This window comes from Peromyscus californicus, unplaced genomic scaffold (genome assembly GCF_007827085.1).
Source record: "Peromyscus californicus insignis strain IS unplaced genomic scaffold, ASM782708v3 Scaffold_19__1_contigs__length_69161282, whole genome shotgun sequence".
Lineage (NCBI taxonomy): Eukaryota > Metazoa > Chordata > Mammalia > Rodentia > Cricetidae > Peromyscus > Peromyscus californicus.
This window is the reverse complement of record NW_026294491.1, coordinates 5,931,593-5,953,329: the sequence shown is the minus strand read 5'-3', so window position 1 is coordinate 5,953,329 and position 21,737 is coordinate 5,931,593. Positions and strand designations below refer to the sequence as shown.

The window sequence follows — 21,737 nt, the reverse complement described above, 5'->3', positions numbered from 1 at the left end:
CCCCCCCCCCCCCCCAAGTCAAGGTTTCTCTGTGTATCTCTGGCTGTCCTGGAACTCACTCTGTAGCCCAGGCTGGCCTTGAACTCACAGAGCTCCGCCTGTCTCTGCCTCTCAAGTGCTGGGATTAAAGGCGAGCGTCACCCCTGCCCGGCTCAGCTACCTTAAATAACCCAGGCCCACTGCCGTGGGATGGCACGGCCCACAGTTGGCTGTGCCCTCCTATATCAGTTAACAATCAAGAAAATGCCTGCAGGCCAGATGAAGGCAGTTCCTAGGGTAAGTTTCCTCTTCCCCTGGTGTGTCAAGGTGATTAGCTCTCACAAGGTGGATATGCTAAGGAACACAATCAGCTCCCTGTTGCTGTGGGCCTGAGGCAGCAGACTGTGTGGCTTTCCTTCCTTACAGGGGGAGCCTCTTAAGGGACCACACGCCTGTGTGTCATCGCCATACCTTTTGAGAAGTGACCAGAGGTTCCACAAGCCTTCACCTTCAAGCTCGCTCTTCTCTCAGCAATGAAAAAAACCTTGCGTTGTACGGAAGTTAGCAGCCATATAGGTCCAGGAAAGGCTCGACTTTACTGTCTTCCAGTTGTCCAGGGTTAAAGCACTGCATTAAATGTGTAAGGTCTCATCTGCATGGATTTGAGTGCAGAAACTAAGAAAATAGTCTCTGAGTACTGAAGAAAAAGGGAAAGCCACCAACTGGCCCTGAAAATGGCCTTGGTGTGCAGACCCGTACTCCGTCATGTATGTCTTCCGGCTGGCCTGGAGCTACTCCTCAGAGCAAAGCACAAGACACCCACCCGCCACCTCCCAGAATTATACCCTGTCCCGTGTCCACACAGGCCCTGGGCATGATGGGAACATCCTCGCTGCTGTGAAGTTAAGGTTCCACATACACTGGGCAAGAGAGCAGCCCGGGTGTGGTTCCTGGTTTCTGGAAAGGTCTCCACACACATGCCAAGGCAGCCACTGGTTGGCACAGGCCTGTTTCCATACAACACAGAGCCTCAAAAGAGGGAGGCTGAGGGTCTCACAGTTTTTAGTGACTGCTAGGAAGCCGGAGGTGCAGACACCTGTCTCCTGTCCGGGAGCCTGCTTTTAACAGGGATCCTGCAGAATTAGTCCACTAGCTGTCACCCTGTCAGGGTAAGAGCCATTAGACTATTGGTGTGACGGCGGGGTACAGGGGCTCATTTCACTGTAGGTGACAGGAAGGGTTTTACAGTATGGACCAGTTTGTGACTTAGGTAGAGAGCGAGGAAGGTGGCTGTGGGACTTCCAGGACTTGACAAAGGACAGGAAAGAGGCGGCCTTTGTGGGAAGAGTCTAGAGTTGGAAAGCAGCTTTGAGGTTGGGAGTAAATAAGCCAGTGGAAGAAGCCTTCGAACAAACGTCCAGAGGAAGGCACCCATGCTGTAAGGTGTGCGACCTGGGATGTCGCAAGGTGTCTGCCCGGGCTCAGGCTCAGGACATTGGCACTCAGTCCCCTGGAGATGGTGACTGCTGGTCCAGATGCCACACTTTGAGTAGCAAGGTCTGAGGTCATGTTTGCTCTAGCGTGAACCCGAAGAGGGAGCTTTTGCAGCAGCGCAGGGCAGGCAGGCCCTTGACCCCATGGTCTGCTTTCGAGGACCTCCTCTGCCTTTTGTGGCCTGGAGAGAAAAAAAGCCCAGGCTGAGTCGGCGCCGCATCCCAGCTTTGGCTGCCGAGATGAACACCGGGGACAGTGCCCTGCTGTGTGGACACCAGTGGAGCAAGTGGCTGTGGAGGGAGAGGCCTGGGGTCCTAGTGCGGCGGTGAAGTGACCTGGAAACATGTCTTACGGACCGTGTTATTTGGGACAGGTTCACACGTATCCCAGGCAGTCCTTCCCTCTCTGTAGCTGGGAATGATAAACTGATCCTCCTATCTCTGCTTTCCAAAAGTCGGGATCAGAGGCCAGCCTTGAACTCATGGCAGTCCTCGACGATGGGGTCACACTACTGCTCGTGGCAGGACAGGTGTTCAGAGCAGGATCTGGTACTGGGAACACTTTCTAAAGGCAGCTTTTGATAATAGACATTGAAGGCACTCCACACCTCTTCAGCCGTGTGTGTGTGTGTGTGTGTGTGTGCCCCCGCCCACGCATGCTCGTTCCACTCCAGTGCTAGGGTAGAACCCCGGACCCCCTGCTTGCTGGGCAAGTGCTTTACCACTGCACCCCACCCCCTCCCACCCCCAGCTTCTCTATGCTGGTCTGCTGGGAGCCTGCCCTCCCAGCCTCACCCCTCCCTGCTCTGACCTCAGAGCAAGGCCTGGTCTCATTCTTATTCCATGCTGTCTTCCCTGCACCTGTATAATGCTTTGAGGTTATTGCTGAGTGAATCAAATAAAATATTCTCCATCAGGAAACGGTGGAGGCTCATTGGCAGAAATAGCTGCTCCCGGAGTCACAGACCCAGGCTCTGGCTGGCGTGACAGCAAAGCCTTTTCCACTCAGCTCCCTGGAAGTCCTCAGCTTCGTTTATTTTTGGATTGTGTCTCCAGAATATGTCAAAATAGCTTTTCCCACAAATGGCAAATGGCTCCTACCTCCAGATCTTGGAGCCAATCTGAGTCTCCCTGTGGCCCCTCTGGCACCGCACCGAGGGCTGTGGAGGAGGAAGTCAAAAGCACATCTGTTCAAGCTGGGTGCTTCCTGCCAAGAAGTGCTCTGTGCCTTCAGAGCCACATTCCATAGAAGGGGCTCCTGTGATTGAAATGCCAGGACAGAGGACGTCCCAGCCACTCTGGACAGAGTGCAAATGGAAAGCAAGAGAGATGAGGCTGGTTTGGTCTCGTGGAGAAACTGGGTTCCTGTTTGTTTTTCCAAACTAGTGATTCAGAATCCCTGCCTTTGGTGGTAGGCCTGAGACTAGCCTGGTCTACGTAGTGAGATCCCTGTCTCCAGGGAAAAAGAAAATTAGACTCCTATCTGGGTAGGAGAGGTGGCTCAGTGGTTGAGAGCACTTGCTTCTGCAGCAGAGGACCAGGATTCAGCTCCCAGCACCCACATGGCGATTCACAACAGCCTGTAACTTCAATCCCTGAGCGTCTAACACCCTCTTCTGGCCTCCATGGGCGCCTACACTCACATTGTGCACATAAACTCATGCAAACACACTCAACACATTAAAATAATAATCACTGGTTTTAAAGACCTCTGAAACCACAGGGCAAACTCTGGATCCAGGAGAGTGAGATCTTTGTGTCGCCTTGGAGAATCACATGACATCTGGAATTTGGTTTTCTTGTTCACCAGGCTAAGATTTGAACTAGGCCTTTTGAGCTTCAAGTCTGAATGTAGGTCAACTTGAGAAGATTCCTCCAGCTGCCCAGTTTGCATTTAGCATGCTATTTTGGGAGTCTACCGCTAGAGGCCACTGTGAATACAGTTTAGCCTCGCAGCAGCTTCCAGAGGCTTGCCAACACCTTTCATGGTTTTAGTAAGCCAAGCCAGCTGCTCTCGGGATGTGGAAAACCAAAGACTGCTCAGATTGCCACAGGCTAGAACGGAGATGTGAGCCCAGCAGAGTGAGCCTGGGAGAGCTGCAGGGGTTGAGATGCTGGTCTAGGCAGAAGCTTCCATGTCCCGGGTTGCAGGAGGCCTGAGCCTGGGCTTGGCTGGCCTGAAAATCCTGAAAATCCAGCTCCTCCTGGCTGTTCTGCCCTCCCCTGTGCAGTGAAGTCATTCTTTCCATAGTAATCCGGACCCCCTCACTGACCCCAGCCAGGAAATAATTTCACTTGAGAAAACGGTTCACCTTGTGTATTTCTGTCTTTAACACCTAAACCAACCTCAGAGGTTGCCCTTATTATACCCATTTCTGGATGAGCAAACTGAGGACCAAAGCCAAGTAAAGCCCGGTAGAGTGAGTGAACAGATGGAATAATGGGCCCAAAGCCACTAGCTAGGAACAGACTTGGGGATTCCTAGCTGTGAGTTTAGCTCTTTCTGTTGTCTCACCTTTGATACATAGAGGGAGGAGATGAGGTTCAGGAAAGAGCCAGCCTCTCGAGGGTGGGAGGTGGGGGGAGGGGATGGGACGAGATAACACATCACCCTGCCTGCTCCACCATCTCAAGCCCCTTCCCAAAAGCAGGCCTGCTGAGGCCCTGGGCCCACATAACCCTAATTGGTGTGTTTATTGGGTCATAAGTGTAATAGCCACACCACTCTGCCCAGCTCACAGAAATCATTTTCCTCTCTATGAGGATCTGGCTAGGCTCCATTTAGAGCTGTGCCCTGTGTATTTAGTACAGGCAGAGGCGGCGTGGGGGAGGGGCCAGGAACCTCTACCTCCTCACTAACTGAAGGAAAGAGGCCATGCCAGAGTTGGCATAGAAGAAAAACCATCAGAGGAATGAGGATCCAGAGTTGACGGTTGTCTTCAGCCACACTCAGTCCTGAAGACTGCTTCTGTGTCTCCCTTTCGGGAAGCAGGGTCAAGGAGGGGCTTGGTTGATGAACTCATTTGGTGGGAGGCAGTACACTCCTGGTGCCAGTGGGCCCCCAATGCAGGGTGGTGAGACTCTCTTCCTCGCTGGCTGGGCTGCTTTGTCCTCAGTCACCCTGGACATTCACATAGCTGTCTTTGCCCTCTCTTCCCAGTAGCTCAGAAAATCATAGTTTTTTGAGCCAGAATTGGTCAGTGTTTGGCTGTGGGAAGGTTCTTCCCAGCCTTAGAGTATCTGCAAAGCGAGAGGCCCACACTTGTGCCGAGCCCCACTGGCCTAATTAATACCTGTGATTTGACACTGATTTGTTTGTGTTTGCTTATTTCTGTACTGTGTGCATGTGTGGGTGTGGATGTCTGAGGATGACTGTAGGTTAGGGGGATTGAACTCCACTCGTCAGACTTGGTGGCAAATGCTTTTACCCCACTGAGCCACCTCACTGGGCTTCTGTGGTCCATGCTTCTCTAGAGAGCTCCCAGCAGAGCCTCTTACTGGAATCTCCTGCAGACACCGGAGGAGATGGGGGCACACTGGGTGTTTTATTAGTGAGTGAGTGTGTGCCTGCATGTGCTCAGCATGGAATCTAGAGCCCAGAACCTAGTAGGGAAGAGCTGTGCCACTAGACCTCTGACCCCAGTGTCTCCAATTTTGAGCAGGGGAACCTAAAGACCAGCAATCCGAGGCGAGGCGAGAGGGTGGTGGGAAGCCTGCCCTAGGCCAGAGGCGGCTCCTCGGACACCTGAGCCTCCCAAGGTGCTGATGGGATTACCGGAGAACGGAGAACGGGAGAACAGACACTTCCCTCAATCAGAGCAGCTGTTCCTAGCCAGGGGTGGAGGAGACAGGCCAACAAATGTGCCTGATGAACTGCTAGGGGTGTGAGGCAGAGCTAATAAACTCAGGGAGATCAACAGCAGGCGGTGGAAGACTCCAGCGGGCACACCAGGGCAGGGCCGCCGGGACGTCGGCTTGCACACAAAGCCAGGCTCATGGCATTTTGTGCACATTTCAGTTACCTCCGCAGCCAGGCGAGCAAACATGAGTGGCCTGGCATGAAAATCAATTTAGAGCTTAAGGAAGGAAAAGGGTATTTATTTCATCCTTGGTGGCTTCGCAGGCTTCCCCATGACAAGCTGGGAGAGAGGCTAGGATGCAGGGTTGACAGAGCATCAGGGCTGTGGGGTAGCGACGGCCCCCCAACACCCATCTTTAGGTGTCTGGGGGAGGGAGTACCAGGGTCTCTGGAGCCAGTTAGGGGAGATGAAGGAGCTCCAGGAATGGAACTGGCCAGGAGGCTGTGTCTCCCTGCTCCTCCCAGCTCGAGTGTGCCAGTCAGGAAGCCTTCGTGCTTGCTGGTGGGAGGCTGGCCGTACAGGGAGGGGGTGAGTTTGCTTTTGAGCTCGAGAACAAATGTGAGGAGTCAGTCTTCCGTTTCCTAAGATGCTCAAACAAGGGGCGATGGTCTTCCCTGGAGCAGGGAGTCCTGCTAGCCCCAAAGCCGGCCAGCCTGCCACACCAGGGAGGGGGCTGTTTTCAAATGGAATTAGGAGCTGGGGGTGTAGCTCAGTGGCAGAGTGTTTGCTGGCAGGGGCAAGGCCCTAGCTTCCAGCACCAGTACTGCAAAGGAGTTGGGAGGGAGGAGAAGGACGGAAAATTTAGACCCAGCCACAAAAGAGGGAGGGCCAAAGCCAGGCTGTGGAATCAAGGTAAGGTTCTCCCCTCCCCCCACTCACACAAAGCTGGAGCCTAAAGAAAGGTCTACTGAGAGACACACTGGGTCAGACCGTGGAGTCCAGGCTAATCCGGAAGAGGGGGAGTCAGAAACCTGGGAAGGCCAGGGCATCCAAGCTAGCTGGTGTGGGGCCTGTTGGCAGGGCTGAGGACATGGAGCTCATTGTGGGGTCAGAAATGGTACAAATGTGCGTTAACGAGATGGAAGTTATGGCAACCATCCTTCCTAGAAGGAGCGGAGGCAAAATGATCCAAACCTAAAATCCCAGCACTCATGAGGTTGAGGCAGGAGGATAGCCAATGAGTTCAAGCCAGCTGGGGGTCCACAGTCAGATCAAGGCCAGCCTGGACCTAGACTGGGAATACAGCTCAGCTGGGAGAGGGCCTCAGTTCCCAGATCTGCAGAGTCATCTTTTAAACCCTTTGCAGCACCGAGGTCCACAATCCCGTGACTAACCACACCAAGCTGGATTAAGTTTGTGAGGGAGGAAAATCGAGTGAGGTGACAGGTTATCTACGCTGGGATGTCGTGAGACCCAGAGATGGGTGTTCCTCTGAGGATCAGGAAAGTCTGCATGGTGTCAGGGTTTCAGCCTAGAAGACCCTACCTGGGCTTGCATCCTGTCTCACCTCTCAGCCCTGTGAGCCGAAGTGGTTGGGGTTCCTTACCTGCGGAAATGCAGCCAATGCTGTCCATTTGTCTGCAGCTTCCTCAGGAGGGAAACTCTAGAGAGGGGGTCTGAACTGCCCTGCATTGAGCTCCTACCTGCTGCAGCCGCCTCAGCCCTCCACCCTGGGGATGTTCGGGTGCAGCAAGCGGTGCAGAGTAGATTTGTTAAGTGGGACGTCGACAGTGGCGCCACTTGTGAGGATTGAGTGGGCGGCAGATGTGAGATTCTGTGTGTTCATGGCGGGTTCTCAGTAAATAAGATGGAGACATCCAAATCCCTTCCTTTCTCTGAGGCTCTGGCCCCAGACCCTAGCAGTGTCAGCCGGATTGTTGACACACAGTTCCCTAGCTGCATTCGTGACACACGCGGAATAAATGTTGAATGATGTGAGTGACGGACAGTCCTCTGACGGCACTGGTGCAGAGACTCTGGGGGTCCTCAGGAAGGACCCAGCGCTTCCAAGGGCAAGAGTGGGCTTCTCAGCCACGCATCCGATGGATCAAGCGCCTGCCACATGTGTGCTCTATTTGTGACTGCGCTGTCCTCGGGTGCTGGGAATCCACGGTGAACAGAACAGCCCTTGTTTGTGTAAAGCTTTTCCTGGTGGGAAAACCGGCAAGGTGAAGGAAGATAGAGGAAGGTAGGGGTGAATGACAAGCTATGTCAGGGGGTGTTCCGCGAGGTCTCTGTAAAGGGCTCGGGCATTGAAGCGGACTGGGAACATTTTCCCAGGCAAGGGAAAGAAGGTAGCAGGTACCAAGGCCCAGCCAGGAAGAAGGCCAGTGTGGCTGGCTGTGGTCACTCACGTGGTGGAGGAGATGCAGCTGGAGAGGTCATGGAATGTTCCAGAGTGAGAGGCTAACCAGGGAGGGTCTTGAGCAGCAGGGGGACACGGGCTGTGTGGGTTGAGTGCATCCGCTGCTTCCGAAGGCTCGAAGGTTCTAGGACCTGGATGGTGAGAGCAAGAGGCGTCCATCACCTGGAGAGAGGTCGGGCGGAGGGAGGAGGGAGAGAGCAAGGCAGGAGGCAGAGGTGCGGTCAGGCTGGGGACTGGTCCCAAGAGAAGGAAATCTTGGGCACAGCAACTTTCTAGGCTTCACTTTGTGTTGGTGGCACCAAGCAGGATGGAGAGGGAGGTCCTGGGGGGACAGTGGACATTTCTCAGAGAGTCTCACACCCTCCATGCCTCTTCTACCCCAGTGTACATGGCTTCGCCCTACCCCATCTGAGGTCGGTCCTCTGCTCTTGGGTATCCAGCCTCACTGTTATTACTGGGGTTTCTCACTGGGGGAAGACTCGGATGATCTTGAAACTCATCGCTCTCCCACGCTAAGCTTTTCAGCCATCAAAGGGGTTTAATCTACATGGTCGCCAACTCAAGCCCCTTCTAGCATTTCTATTAATGGATAGAATCACATCCTGCATCTTGATCTTGCCTCCTTCCTACGGTGGTTTCAAATTCCCCTGCCTCCTGGCTGTCCTTCTCCCCGGGGCTGCCATGCATCGCGAGCGGTACAGGATGTTTGCTACATAAGAACTTCTAAATAAGCAGGTAAGTGTGCGTGCGTGCGTGCGTGCGTGCGTGCGTGTGTGTGTGTGTGTGTGTGTGTGTGTATGTGGCTCCAGTGCAGCCCCACACCTGCCAGGCCCAAGGCTGTGTTCGCCCAGCAGACACTGTTCTCAGGTGTAGTGCGGGGACCCCACCCCCACTACAGCCCCCTTGCACATCCCCGTGCCAATCCAACTCTCCATCAGTTTTCTCTGGCCGTATCAGGGCAGATCCGAGGGCAGCACTTACTCAAAGTGCTCTCTCGGGGAGGGGAGAGGAGGGCCGCAGCAGCTGCCTCTTCTGCAAGGAGCTCGGCCCCCAGCACTTTTCCCCTCCTTATCGATGCTGCGAGTTGCCTCTCAAAATTGCTCTGCCATCATTAACACCACGAAGCAGGTCAGATGAAGGCCGTCTGCAGTCTTGGACGGCGATGGCAAAGTGCTGACGCTGATTATCCCACGTCTTCCGGGCACGGCCCATTCCGTGCTCATGGTTCTTAATCAGAGGGATGGCGGTGCTTACGTGGCGGGCGGGCCAGGGTCAAGGTTGCTTCTAGTGGGTTCCAGGACCACAGAGCCAGTCTGAAGCACGTGTTAGGTCACCAGAGGGCTTGTCTGTGGCCCGGGATCCACAGTATACCTTCTAGAAAACCAATACATCCAAAGGCAACACCCAGAGGTTTGCTCTGAGCCATCAGTGAGTGATTCATTTGAGCAAAGGCTGGAAGCCATGCTCCTGAGACTTATCATCAAGTTTTAGGTTCTGGGCCTCACTGGTTGGTTGGCCATGGGCCAAAGAGGTGTCTTTCAGAGCACCTCTCCATTGGCGCCCCACTCTGGACAGGCTCGTGGCAGCCAGAGCCTAGCATTGTGGCCGCCTGGCTTCAGCTACCTCCACCAACCTTTAGCCTCTACTCCAGAAACACACACCACGGTTGCCAGGCACAGATCTCTGGCCTGGGCTCTACAGATCTCCCCGAAGAATGCAGCTCAGCTTCAATCTGCTGGCTGTGGGGCAAAAGTGAAGTTCAGTGTACTTGTGCTCATGTGGACCCGCTGGAGTCTGCAGCTCAGGCTGAGACCTTCCCTGGCCCTGGGGCAGTCCCCGACTCTCTGTGTGTCAGGCTAGGAGCATCAGAAGGTGAGGTCCTCTGGAGCTGACAGCTGGCAGGAGCCACACAAACATTGCCTTCCTTGGGCAGCTGAGGTCTGAGCAGTCCTAGGACCCAGTCCTCGTGCTGGGCCACCTTGCTTTCCCCGGCATCTCAAACACTTCTGCCCAGTCTGTCCCGGGGAGGATTCCAGCACCCACACCAGGGCCTCACTTACCGTCACCTCCCCAGCAGGTTCTCCTGCTTGTCCCCTGATCCCTGGCCCTTTATGCCAACTTCCTAAATGCCGCCCAGTTCTGTCTGCATGTCCGGAAGCCTCACTAGCCTGCGACTTTAGGGACAGATGCCATGTCTTTTTGCCCCATGTTGTTATTTTTGAAACAGAGTCTGTCCACATAGCCCTGTCTGTCCTGGAACTCACTTTGGAGACCAGGCTGACCTGGAACTCACAGAGATCCTCCCGCCTCTGCCTCCCCAGTGCTGGGATTAAAGGCATGCGCCACCACACTAGGCTTTTTGGTTTTGTTTCCTTGGGGTTTTGCTTGTGTTTGTTTTTTGCTTCTTATCCAAGCCTAAGGCAGAACTTGACAAAGAAATTAACAGATACAGTTTGTTCTGTTTTGCCAAAGAGCGCCAACAGAGGCGTGACCACTGGGGGGATGGGACACTACAGACGACACACCTCTGCGAGGAGACCCAAGTCACCACTCCAAATGCTGTCACTTTTCAGGGTCATCAACAGACTTTCAGATGAACAACCTTCTTGCCTCCCTATGGCTGCCACCCCAAACAGGGCCTCAGAGAGAGAGAGAGAGAGAGAGAGAGAGAGAGAGAGAGAGAGAGAGAGAGAGAGCCCACCTGTTGAGCTGCACTGCCCTTGTCCCATGCCACAGCATGCCTGTGGTGAAGGGGTAACCTAATCTTTGCCCCATCGTTTAGAATTGTGTTTTAAAATAAATTCCTAATCATAGATGTTGGCAAGTTATTTCAAATCTTTACCTTTTGTGCCATCCCCTAACATGGTGTTAGAAACTGGACTCACTCTAAGAACACATCCGGAGCCTTGGGCTGGGAGGGAACTTCTCCTGAGGTTCCGCTGTTCATTCTATCTCATTACCATATCGAACAATAGTTTCAGACATATATTGACTAGCAGCTCACTTGTGGTTCAGACTGGATTTTGTTCTAAATTTGAAATCAATTGAAAATTGAAAAACAATAATAAAAAAAAAGAAGTAAGTGGAGACTGAGCTGTTATTTGTTCAGGGAGGGCCCCAGGCACAACCCAAAAGTCATCCCCTCTTCTGGCTTCCCCGGGGAATCCCAGTATCCCTGGCTGCCTGCCCCAGGTGACAGAACTGAGTCCAGCTGATCTGGAGCTATAGGTAAACAGAAAACACTTGTGCAAGTACGGGAAGGTGTTCTGTTTGTCTTCAACTCAGGCTGACTGATGTATTGAAAATTGATTTCAAACAGCACCCGGGTGGACCTGTTCAGAATGCCTGGCTGCCAGAAGGCCACCACTGATGGCGACAATGGGGTGGTGGGCGAGGAAGTTGAAGCTCCATCTCAGTAAAGCTTACACGGAGGCTGAGGAGGGGCCGCGGGTGCATTTGCTGGAGAGGAAACTACATACACAATCTCCAGGAGCCGGCTTGGCGCTGCAACCCTGAGCCCAGGGGGCAGGCCTGGTGGGGCAGGAGGCTCCAGGCCTGGCTGGGAAGACACCGCCTGGGAGATGTTTTGACCTCCCCTCGCTCCCCAGTGCAAGGCTCTCAGCCCGGTATACCGGGAGCTGGTTGCAAAGCCTGGGAGCTGAGGCCATCCTCTCAGTCTCCTGGAGGAATCTTCCAGACCCGGGGGTTGGCTCAGCCCCTCTGGTCACGAGGGGAGGAGGAGGAAGGGGCTGGGTAAAGAAAGGTTCTGGTGACTGGCCAGGGCCAGTGTCGGCGGGCACCAGAGGTGGATGGGCAAGCGTCCACTGACCCACCCTACCTGCGTGGGAAACCAGACCGGCCCTTCTGCACCAGGCCGGTTGCCACCTCCCCAAGGGGAGATGGAAAGCCAGCTCTGGGCTTAGACCCTCCCGTGGTGGCGCGCACACTCAGCAGAGCCCTCTTCCCCGAACCCCGCCTAGATGCTGCCCAAACAGGTGCCCCTTGGGCAGTCCCCCTCCCCCAGCACGCAGACCCTGGATAAGTGGGGTGGGGGACTGGCGCAGAGGGCGGCGCGCGCCCTGGGACCGGCTCTGGCTGTCGCCAGCCCCGTCCCCGTCATCCAGAGCCGCGTCCCCACGCCCGCCACGCGCGTGCACACACACGCGCGCACACTCACTCTCTCACACACACACACACTCACCGCTCCCACACTCGCTCCGCTCAGACCCCGCCCCGGCCCCGCCCCGGCCCCTGCGGGCGGCCCCTCCGGCGCCCGCAGACCCCCGCACGCAGCGCGCGCGGCTGGCGGGAGGCGGCGGCGACTCCGGGCACATTTGATTTTCCCGCAGTCCGGGCGCCCCGGAGCCGGAGCCCTAGCAGAGGACGTGGCTCTGCGCCCCAAGCCCGAGGCGGCGCGATCCTAGCCGCCGCACCCCCCCCCCCACCCCGCGCGCCCGCCGAGTCCCCACGCCCCCTCCGGGCCCCCCTCCCCGCTGCGCCCCGGCTCCCTTGCCGCGGCTCCCGCCTCCCCGCTGCAGCTCCCGCGCCCCGTTTCTCCGCGGCCCCCGCTCTCCGCCCCCTTCCCGCTCGCACTTCCCACGCCCCCTCTTCGTGTTCCTCTCCTCCCCTGGCCGCCCAGCCCAGGGCTCCAGCCGCTCTCCGGAGGAGGCGTGAATCGCGCAGGAATATTGACTAATTTGGGGTGGGGTGGGGGGACGGTGGGCGATGGAGCAGCCCGAGGACATGGCGTCGCTCAGCGAGTTCGACTCCTTGGCGGGCAGCATCCCGGCTACCAAGGTGGAGATCACGGTGTCGTGCAGGTGAGTCGCCTGCCGCTGGGGTCCCCCTGCCCCGCCCCGGGGCGGAATCCCTCTGTCTCTAGAGCTTCCATCCTTTGCTTAGCGAGCCGCTTTTTAGTGTCGTGGTCTCCCAGGCGCCCTGCTGCCGGTCTTCGGAGACCCCCTGCCCAGTGGCGGGTGGCGACAGCTGAATGGGCAGCCAGACGGGGGTCAGGTTCCCAGAAAGTTTGCGTTCGGAGCTGTTGCTTCCAGGACAGCAGGAAGACACAGGAACAGGGGTCCCAACACCCGAGTGGGAAGGAGAGGAGCTGCCCCCAGGGTCTCGCTCTGGCTTTCTCTGATTTACCCTTCCCCAAATGGAGATGTGAGAGTGACTGGCGCCATCCCTCCCAGGCATGACCCACTGTGCCTCCTGTGACCTCCCTTCTCCTCTCCTTCTGGTCTGTGCCCCAGCCTCCTCCCCCCTCCTCCACTCTCTCAGAACCCAGGATTTGAAAGCCTTCTCTTGCAAGAAGGATCAGCTGGGACTCTCAGAGTGCGGGAAGCCCTGGCAAACTTAGAGTCGCGCCATTAAAACCCAGTAACTCGGATGGAAAATCTTAAAACCGAAGGAGTGAAGGGCTGGGGGTGGGATGTCAGGATCCCCAGGCAAGAGTGTGTTTTGTAGGCTGCCACCCCCGAGCCCCCTGTGATACCATACAGGGGGGGAATGACTTCTCTGAGGAACTGGGCCTCCCAGGTTCTCCTAACTAGCTGCCCCAAGGGTGGCCAGGCATGTGGCTGACCCTGAATGCACTGCTTTGATAGGTCTGTGAGGAACACTGTGGTCCAGATAAAGCTCACCTTGAGGTCTTGGCAATAGCCTGCAGCACTTCTAGAGCCCTGCCGTACCCTTCCTTGTTCCGGATCACTCACCTCCGCTTCTTGCAGGTCGCTGTTGGATTACTTTGTCCACCCCCATGTCCCCTCAGCTCTGAGTGACTGTGTTGAGACACTGAGGAAGTGTAGGTAGGGCCTGAGATGCTGGCCTGGGGGTGTGGAAGAGGATGGATTCTGGAGAACTTGTTCCTGAGGACTTGAGGTGAGGGCTGCTGAGGTGGTGTCCCCAGCCAGGCTCTCCAAGGGGCCTACTGTGGTGACTCTCAGATGTGTGTCCACCCCCACACACACACACACACCTCAGTCCCACGCGAAGACATCTGAATCTGCCGTTACTCTGCTGGGAGGCTCCTGATGGCCCATTAGCTCTGGTCTCATCTCCTCAGCTGTCAGCAGCTGCAAGCTTGCCCTCCTCCTGCACACAGCCCTGCCTCCTCTCCTTCAATCATGCCTGTCGCCTTCAGGCTCCTCAGTTGTCTCTCAGAGCCTTCCCACCTCTGGGCCTCCAAACAGACTGTTCCCTACCCGGAAAGGCTTCGTGCTTCCCATTTCCAGGGACGTCCTCCTCTTGTCCCTAAAGGCGCCAGCCTCAAGCACTGGCGTCCACATCCCCTGGACCCGGAGTGCGGAGCCTGTGCGTGAACATGGGCTGCAGGGATGCTCCTGTGACGGGCCCTAGGTCCTTCCACTCCGTGGAGAGAAAGCGTGATAGCAGTGAGACTCTCGGTCAGACATCTTGTGAGGGATCCCTGGCGTACCACTCGGGCAAACTTTAAGCCTTACTTTCCCAGCTGTCAAGTCTGCTTCCTCTCCGGGAAGCCTTGCTCGCAGAGGTCACTCGCATGCTTTGGACACACAGTGGGTACAGACACTACTGCAGGTGGATGATAGGGGTAGGCACAGAGGGGCATTGCCGCACTCAGCAAGTGGCCGGGATGATCGGCCCGAGATAGAAACGCTCAGCTCCTCTCTGTTCTCTGGAAGCATCCGGAGGATGTAGATACCTGCATGTGAGGTGCTTGCTTCAGGAGAGTTCCTAGAAGTTGGGTTCTGGGTGGACCCTGGCGTCCATCCCTCTGAAGGGACATGATTCACATTTTGTAGAAGGCCTGGCCCAGGCTCTCCTTCTGCTCTCCTGAGATGGAAATGAGGGAGATGAGGACAGAGAGCCACTTGGAACAGAGGGGAGGTAGCAGAACAGTCTGGGTGGCCTTGACTCTGTAAGATCCATCTCTGCTTTAGCTGGGGCCATTGGTCCAGGTTCAGGGGCAGCGGAGACCTGAGGCGCCCACATTGCCATCATACCCTTTATTCCATGCTTACCAGTTAAAGAGTCCCTTCTGCAGCCTGGTCAGCACTAACTGGAACCCCCACCAGTGAAGATTTTGGGGTACCCTACCCTGAGCATCTCAGTGACCCTTTCTGACAACTTCCTCCAGATGGGCAGCTGGGGGCAGTGTTTCGGGGTGGCCGATGAATTCTCTGGCTCCCTTGATCCAGCCCCAGAAACTCTGCCTTGTCCTAGGGGCTGTTCTAGACACATGCTGTGCCTGACCTGGGCACTGGTTAAGAATATGAACTTGGCCAGGCCTGGTGATTCATGCCTTTGGTCCTAGCACTCGAAGACAGAGGCAGTAGTATCTCTGTGAGTTTAAGACCAGCCTAGTCTACAGAGCTGGTTCCAGAACAGTTGGTTGCACAGAGAGACCTTGCCTCCAACAGACAAAGCCCAACAACAGAGAGTATGAGCTTGGCTTTAATCCCAGCACCCAGGAGGCAGAGGCAGATATCTCGGCTAGTTCCAGGCCAGCCTGGTCTATGTAGAGCTTGGCTCGTAGCTCCCTGGGTTCAAATCCCAGCTTTTCCTGTGATTGAGGATCAAACAGATATTACACAAGCATATTACCACAGAGGCACATCCAGCTCTGTTCCTGGGATCTCTGAGGAGCTGATTCTCCTGTCTGGCCTCAGTTTCCTCCTCTGTAAAAGGGCATAGTGATCCCTGTCGATTACAAGGACTTGATGGGCCAATCTGAGAACAGTGGCTAGTGTCATCAGTTAGCTGACATCACACAGTAACAGAGGTCCACACATCTACAGGGATGTGTGGAGCCCTGGAGATTGCTTGATGTCGTGATTCCTGGAGCAGAGATGGTTCGTGGAACTAGATTCCAGCAGACATAGTATAAAATGTGACTATAAACACTGTCCGAGCCTGGCGCTCTTCCTGTCAGTCTGGGACCGCTCTTGACCAGGAGTGTTGGCCATTCTGGAGACCTATTCAAAGCTTACCTGTCCCGTGACCCCTTCTTCCTCCAGAGGCCCTATCGGGCTGGCTTCCCTGCCCTATGCTGGTTGCTGCATCAGCTCTATGGTTGGAAAGAACGGCTTGCATTTTCATATTACAGGAAGCCTTTGTGCTTGGGCAGGGTCATATTGGAGAGGCATGCAAGGACTCCTGAGACCAGGCAGGCTGGATGTCTACTTGGGATCTCACACAGCTTGCCTTCCCCCACCAGCTGGTAAGGGGCTGGTGAGTGGCTAGGCTTCTGCCCCAGAGGTTGATTACTGCTGTCTGTTCAAGCTAACATAAGGCATCCTGTGAAAAGAGACAGCCCAGCTCTGGAGCTGTGTCCTGGGCCTTGTGGACAGGTGTGAGTTCACGCTGAGCACTTCTGAGGGACGGGAGATGGCAGTGGGGGGTGGAGGGGAGGCTGGGGGCATGGTGGCAGCGATAAGTCAGCATTAGGGAAAAGAGACCTGTTTAACCGTTGGCCACACCCAGATATTCAACAACGCCAGGGAGGGTAATCATGGCACAGGTTGGACACTCACTCCAGCTGAGCGGTTGGCATCCTTGTTAGACGGACCCATATCTGCCGCGTCTATAGTAACGGATTTGCCGTCTAAGCTAGCGCCTCAGATCACACTGTCTTAGAAGAACGGAGCATTAGTTTTCAGCTGCTATGGAATAAATGGCCACAGTTTCCTGAACACATGACTTTATCCCACCCCAACTCTGTGTCTTGGGGCTAGGACTTCACCCTGAGGTATGGGCCTTGACCAGGCTGCTTGCAGAATTGAGGCTCATTGTCTTGCTGGTGAGGACCAAAGTGACCCCCAGCCGACTCCTGTGGTCCCAGCTAGCTGCCTCTGCAGTAAGGCAACTGACCTCCTCCAGGCTGGGGGAAGGCTGGCTCCTCCAAGGGCTGTGACAGCGAGATATGGATCTCTGGAGTCACAAGAAGTCTACTACTTCCTGTGTTATAGCCCAGTCCCGGGAGCCACTGCCCCACAGCCAGTCCACACATCAAGGAGAGGGACTCCACAGTGTGGGCAACGGGAGACTTCTGCCTGCCCCAGCTGCTGGGCCTTTTGTTTTCCTTTTCCACCCCTGCCCTGTGTGTATGTGTGTGTGTGTCTGTCTGTCTGTCTGTCTGTCTGTCTGTGGGTTGATGTCATCCTTGATTGCTTGTCCACCTTATTCATTGAGGCAGGGTCTCTCAGTTAAACCCAGATCCTCTGTCTCACCTTCTGGGGGATGGGATTACTGCGGCTGTCATTCCCAGCCAGCATTTCTCTGGGTTTCTGGGGGGGACCCCAGCTCCAGTCCTCATGCATGCAGAACAAGTGTTTAAGCTGCTGAGCCATCTCTCTGGCCCCCCACTGTGGCCTTTTAGCTCCCTGACAATCCTCTGCAGTAAATTGCAGTGTTTCCTTTTTGTCTGCCTAGGAAATCAAGGCCCAGAAAGGTGGAGGCACGTGCCTGAGGTTAGTGCCAGCAGGGTTTGGAGATGAGCATCCACAGCCTGTGCCCTCAGATGTCAAGGGGTCAGGCTCTGTGGAGATCATGATGAGACCCAAGTAGCAGCCATTGTAGGTAAGACAGGTCCTCCCTCAGGCATGGGAAAGGCCGCGCTTGCTCGGAGAGGCCAAACACAGAGACTTCTGCAGTAGAAGCCAGCCTACCATGGTATCCGGACTGTAGGGCCGAGGCTTCCTACCCTCCTCTCCCAGCTCACATTCCGGGAGTCACTCAGACTCCCGGGCTGGTGGAGGTGGGGGAGATGACCCTCCTTTGAGAACAGAGGGGAGGGAGGAGGAAGCTCAGGGAGCTGACAGGCTCCGAAGGAAGCTGTTGGCTGTCTGTACACGGAACAGACCTGACTGCTAGTAGCCTGGACCTGAAATAACTTGTGTTCTCAGATGAAGTGAGTCTGGAGGTAAGCTGTCTCGGGGCTGGTTGTCAGCCACTTTGCCAGGAAGAACCCCACCATCGTTCTGCTTGGTTGCCGTCCAAATGGCAAGCTTCATTGTCACAAAACCCGCTGGGAGACAAACGGTGGAGCAAAGGGTCTTTCTTGCAATTTTTTTTTGTTTGTTTGTTTTTGTTTTTGAAGACAGGATTTCTCTGTGTAGTTTTGGTACCTGTCCTGGATCTCGCTCTGTAGACCAGGCTGGCCTCGAACTCACAGAGATCCGCCTGGCTCTGCCTCCCTAGTGCTGGGATTAAAGGCGTGAGCCACTGCCACCTGGCTCTTCTTGCACAAATCTTTAACCATCCCTGGGAGTGGCCAGAGCTGGACCTCACATTCACTGCTGCCATTTTTTGACATAAGAGGGTCTCCATCACATCAGAAGCTGTGCGGATTCTATTGCTGGATGGGCAACCATGGCTTGCAAGATGGCTCCATGGGGTACCTGGGCTCCTTGAAGCTACAAAGGACCTAGTGTTGGCCTCTTGAGGTCTGATTCCTCTCATTCTCAGGTCTGGGGATAAGGAATCAGTTTGCCAAGGAGTCATGCCAGCTCCTGAATACCTCTCCTTCTAGTGTGACAGGCAAGAAGCCAAGTTGTGCACCCTTGCCAAGCCCTTACCAAGCCCTTGCCAAGCCCTTACCGGGCACCTCTGCCCTCAGTTTCCCTCCTGCCCACCCATGCAGTCCCCACAGTGGAACAGTAGCATGGCATTGGGGGCAGCCTGATCCTGGCTGTCCACCTGCCGGAGAACGTGAGGAGTCAGACCTCTCGAGGCCAGTGCTAGGCCCCGTGTGAGTACATGTGCCCATGGAGGCCAGAGGTACCCCATCCCCTGGAGCTGGAGTTACAGAAGCTCTTAAACCACTCGATCAAGGTGCTGTGAAATGAACTCGGGTCCTCTGGACGAGCAGCGAGTGCTCTTCACTGTGGAACCATTTCTCAGGCTCAGATAACTGTCATTAAAAAAATAGACTCATGAAACTCACAAGAGATGAGGGAGGGAGGGAGAGAGAGAGGGTGAGGGCATGTGTGTGTGTGTGGGGGGCAGTGTGCACGCACGCGCACGCGTGTGAGCCCATGCCCCAAGCAATGCCAGTGATGGAACCTAGAACCTGACGGTTCCCTAGCAAGCGCTTTAGCGTGGAGCACCATGCCTCCCTGGTTTTGTGAGACAGTCTCAGTGTGTACCCGCAGCTGGCCTCCCAAGGCCAGCTCCACCTTCTCACCTCAGCTTCTCCAGTGCCGGGCTTACACGTGTGCACCGCCATGTCCAACTATGCACAGTTTTGTTTTGTTTTGTTCTTTGAGACAGGGTCTTACCGGGTAGCCCTGGCTGGCCTGGGACTCACTGTAGATTAGGTTGGCCTCAAATTCATAGAGATCTACCCACCTCTGCCTCCCAAGTGCTAGAATTAGAGGCGTGCAACCTCCAATTCTATCCTATAAGCATTTTAAAAAAGATTTTATTTGTTTATTATGTATGCAGTGTTCCGCCTGCACGCTAGAAGAGAGCACCAGATCTCATTACAGATGGCTGTGAGCCACCATGTGGTCGATGAGACTTGAACTCGAGACCTCTGGAAGAGCAGCCAGTGCTCTTAACCTCTGAGCCATCTCATCTCTCCAGCCCCTCATGTGCATTTTTATTAGGCAAACAACATGCATGAGCTCATCAGCAGGTGAGCTCTTTCACTTCGGATGGTGAGGCAGGGTGACATGTCCGCTGAGACCGGAGGGGAGGCCATGGAGAAGAGAGATTCAAGGAGCAGGACACCCAGGTCCTTCCCCTGTGAGGGCTGGAGGTTATGGATGCCCGCCCTGCCGCTCCTCTCCAACTTGTCAGCGGGATGGAGGGGGCACAGGTGGGCAGCCCCAGGGACTGGAACTTCAGAGGTCAGATCTGCCCCTTCTAGGGATGTGAACGGGCACCTGCTGGCGTTGGGACACAGGGTCAGTTGACTGTCCCAGGTTGAGTACCTGAGAAAGGACCTGGCTGATTGTGAGAGGGGGGTCACCCCTCATCCACTTCATTGACTAGGTGTTCGGTGGGAAGTTGGTTTTGAAGAACAAAGTGACATCCATGCGCTCTCAGGCCCTGGCACTCTCTGTGGGTCCGTCATTACTACCTGGTGTCAGTTCATCTGTCCCTAGCACCCGGGGCTGGGATCATACTGGCTGCTCTCCTGCCTCAGCCTCCCAAGTGCCAGTGTGTGTGCCACTATTTCCAGCTCAGAGAAACCTACCTGGCCTCCCTCCCTCCCTCCCTCCCTCCCTCCTTCCTTTGCTTCCTGTGCTGGGGATTGAACCTGGGGCTTTGAACATGCCAAGTGAGTGCCGTGCCACTGAGCTATAACCCTTTTGACTTTTGTGTTCCCCTGAGACAACTAAGTTGCCAGACTGCCACTGAACTCACTAAGTAGCTCAGGCAGGCCTTGAACTTGTGATTCTCCCGCCCCAGACTCGCAGGTGGCCAGGACTACAGGCCTGGGCTACCAGGTCTAGCCTCCTCCTAACTCTTGCAGCCTCCTCCTTTTCTTTGAGATGTGGATGATGATGACAGCAGCAACAAACCTACATCCGGTTCGCGTGGACCAGCGTCAGTCTGCTTAGTGTCCGGGGTTCGTGGTCCCCACTGAGGACCCCGGGGCCAGCAATAGCTGAGGTACAGGCTCCTGACGCACTTGCTCAGCTCCAGCCAAGTGCAAGCTCAGCACATCCATGAGAGAGAAGCAGGGGATGTAATTACTTCGCCCATAGCTCAGGCAAGGCAGGGGTCCCCCCTCGGACTGGGGCTCTGTTTCAGCCCCCACCCATTTCCCTCGGGCCTCTCTGCCGTGAAGTGTCACCGCCCAGGTCCCTTAAGGGGGTCCTCCATCACATTCCGCTGGGACCTCAGAGGCTCCTGGCCTCACAGCCTGGTACTGTTTCTCTCAGCCTCCTGAGTTGGAAACGAGTCCTTGGGGGTGGCAGGAAGCAAAGGGCCTCGGCTCTGCTTTCCCAGCCTCGGTTTAAGGAACAAAAGAGGTGAAGCTCCAGGCTGCTGAGCAGACAGCTGAAGGATTTTATGCTCTTTTGGGGGAAAAAAATATATTTTGACTGTTGGGGAAATTCTCTCTCTCTCTCTCTCTCTCTCTCTCTCTCTCTCTCTCTCTCTCTCTCTCTCTCTCTCTCTCTCTCTCTCCTTTCCCAAAGTAGAAAGCAGAGGAAAACACTTACGGTCTGGTTTAGTCTGGTGTGGTCAGTGCCCTGGTGGCTGGGGCTCTGCCTGGGGCCGAAGGCCTGGTCTCCCAGGCTGCTCTGGCTCTGTGCTGTCTCGTCTGAGCCAGGAGTGCTCAGTGGGGTAGGTGAGGGTTACTGGGGACCTGGCAACTGTGAGGGATTCTCGGGGGCCAAGCAGACATGGCTTGGGGTCCTTGGTGTCCAGTGGGAGGTTGAGGCGCTGAGACAAAGGGTTTTGACCCAAGATACTTATTTGAACCACTATGTCAGAAACTCAGGAGGGGGCTGTTGGGTGGGGCAGCAGCCAGCTAAACACGCAATCCCCACCCCAGACCTACAAAGCCAGACTCTGGGAAGGACCCCAAGAACCTGCCGTCTTACTCCCAGGGACTGAAGTGAACCCCAGGCCATGAGAGGCCCATTGCTAACCAGTGGTGCATGCTTCTCAGGAGCCCCGTACGCCCCGTTTCTATCAAGTAAGAAATTGGGTTGAAGGGTGCAGGGGCAAAGTGGGACAGGGGGTGCTGTCAGAGAGGGGACCAGGATGGGGACCCAGGCAGGGGTACTCACAGCCACGGGGGTCCATCTCAGATGATGAGATAGTCAGCGCCCCCTTCAGGTCAGGGTTGGGCCTGGCTTCTTGGACCAGGAAGGGTGGAGGTGGCTTATGGCTCCCTTTCTCACTGTGAGCCCGAGGACTGACCTGTAAGTCCCAGGTAATGTACACTGAGCAGCCCTGGACTACACTAAGCCCCGTTTTATAAATGGGGAAACTGAGGCATGAGGTAGCCAAGTCACCCGTGCCGAGCTGGGATGCAATGCAGTTGTCTGTCTGTAGCTAAGGAGGAGTATGAAGGTACTCCGAGTGTTGCCCTGACCAGCC

General features: G+C 55.5%; 1 protein-coding gene and 1 long non-coding RNA gene across 5 annotated transcripts in view; one reads left to right on the top strand and one right to left on the bottom strand.

The window, feature by feature from the left end:
* Positions 1–5,549: 5,549 nt before the first annotated feature.
* LOC128114450 (uncharacterized) lies at positions 5,550–20,151 on the bottom strand. Of its 3 annotated transcripts, XR_008219770.1 has the most exons (3): positions 13,675–20,151; positions 13,412–13,524; positions 5,550–8,019 (listed from the first exon to the last, which is right to left on the bottom strand). It is a non-coding gene; the product is annotated as an uncharacterized LOC128114450 (long non-coding RNA). The 3 variants fall into 3 exon arrangements; XR_008219769.1 differs by lacking the exon at positions 13,675–20,151 and having other exon boundaries at positions 13,412–13,668; XR_008219771.1 differs by lacking the exons at positions 13,412–13,524; positions 13,675–20,151 and adding an exon at positions 8,679–12,048.
* Cpne5 (copine 5) overlaps positions 12,247–21,737 on the top strand; it is an 83,040-nt gene continuing 73,549 nt past the window's right edge. Inside the window, exon 1 of one of the 2 annotated variants that reach the window (XM_052744455.1) lies at positions 12,247–12,517. In XM_052744455.1, coding sequence (XP_052600415.1) covers positions 12,423–12,517 — 95 coding nt within the window. In that variant the 5' untranslated portion in view covers positions 12,247–12,422. The remainder of the gene's footprint in view (positions 12,518–21,737) is intronic. The other variant, XM_052744456.1, reaches the window with a different exon arrangement.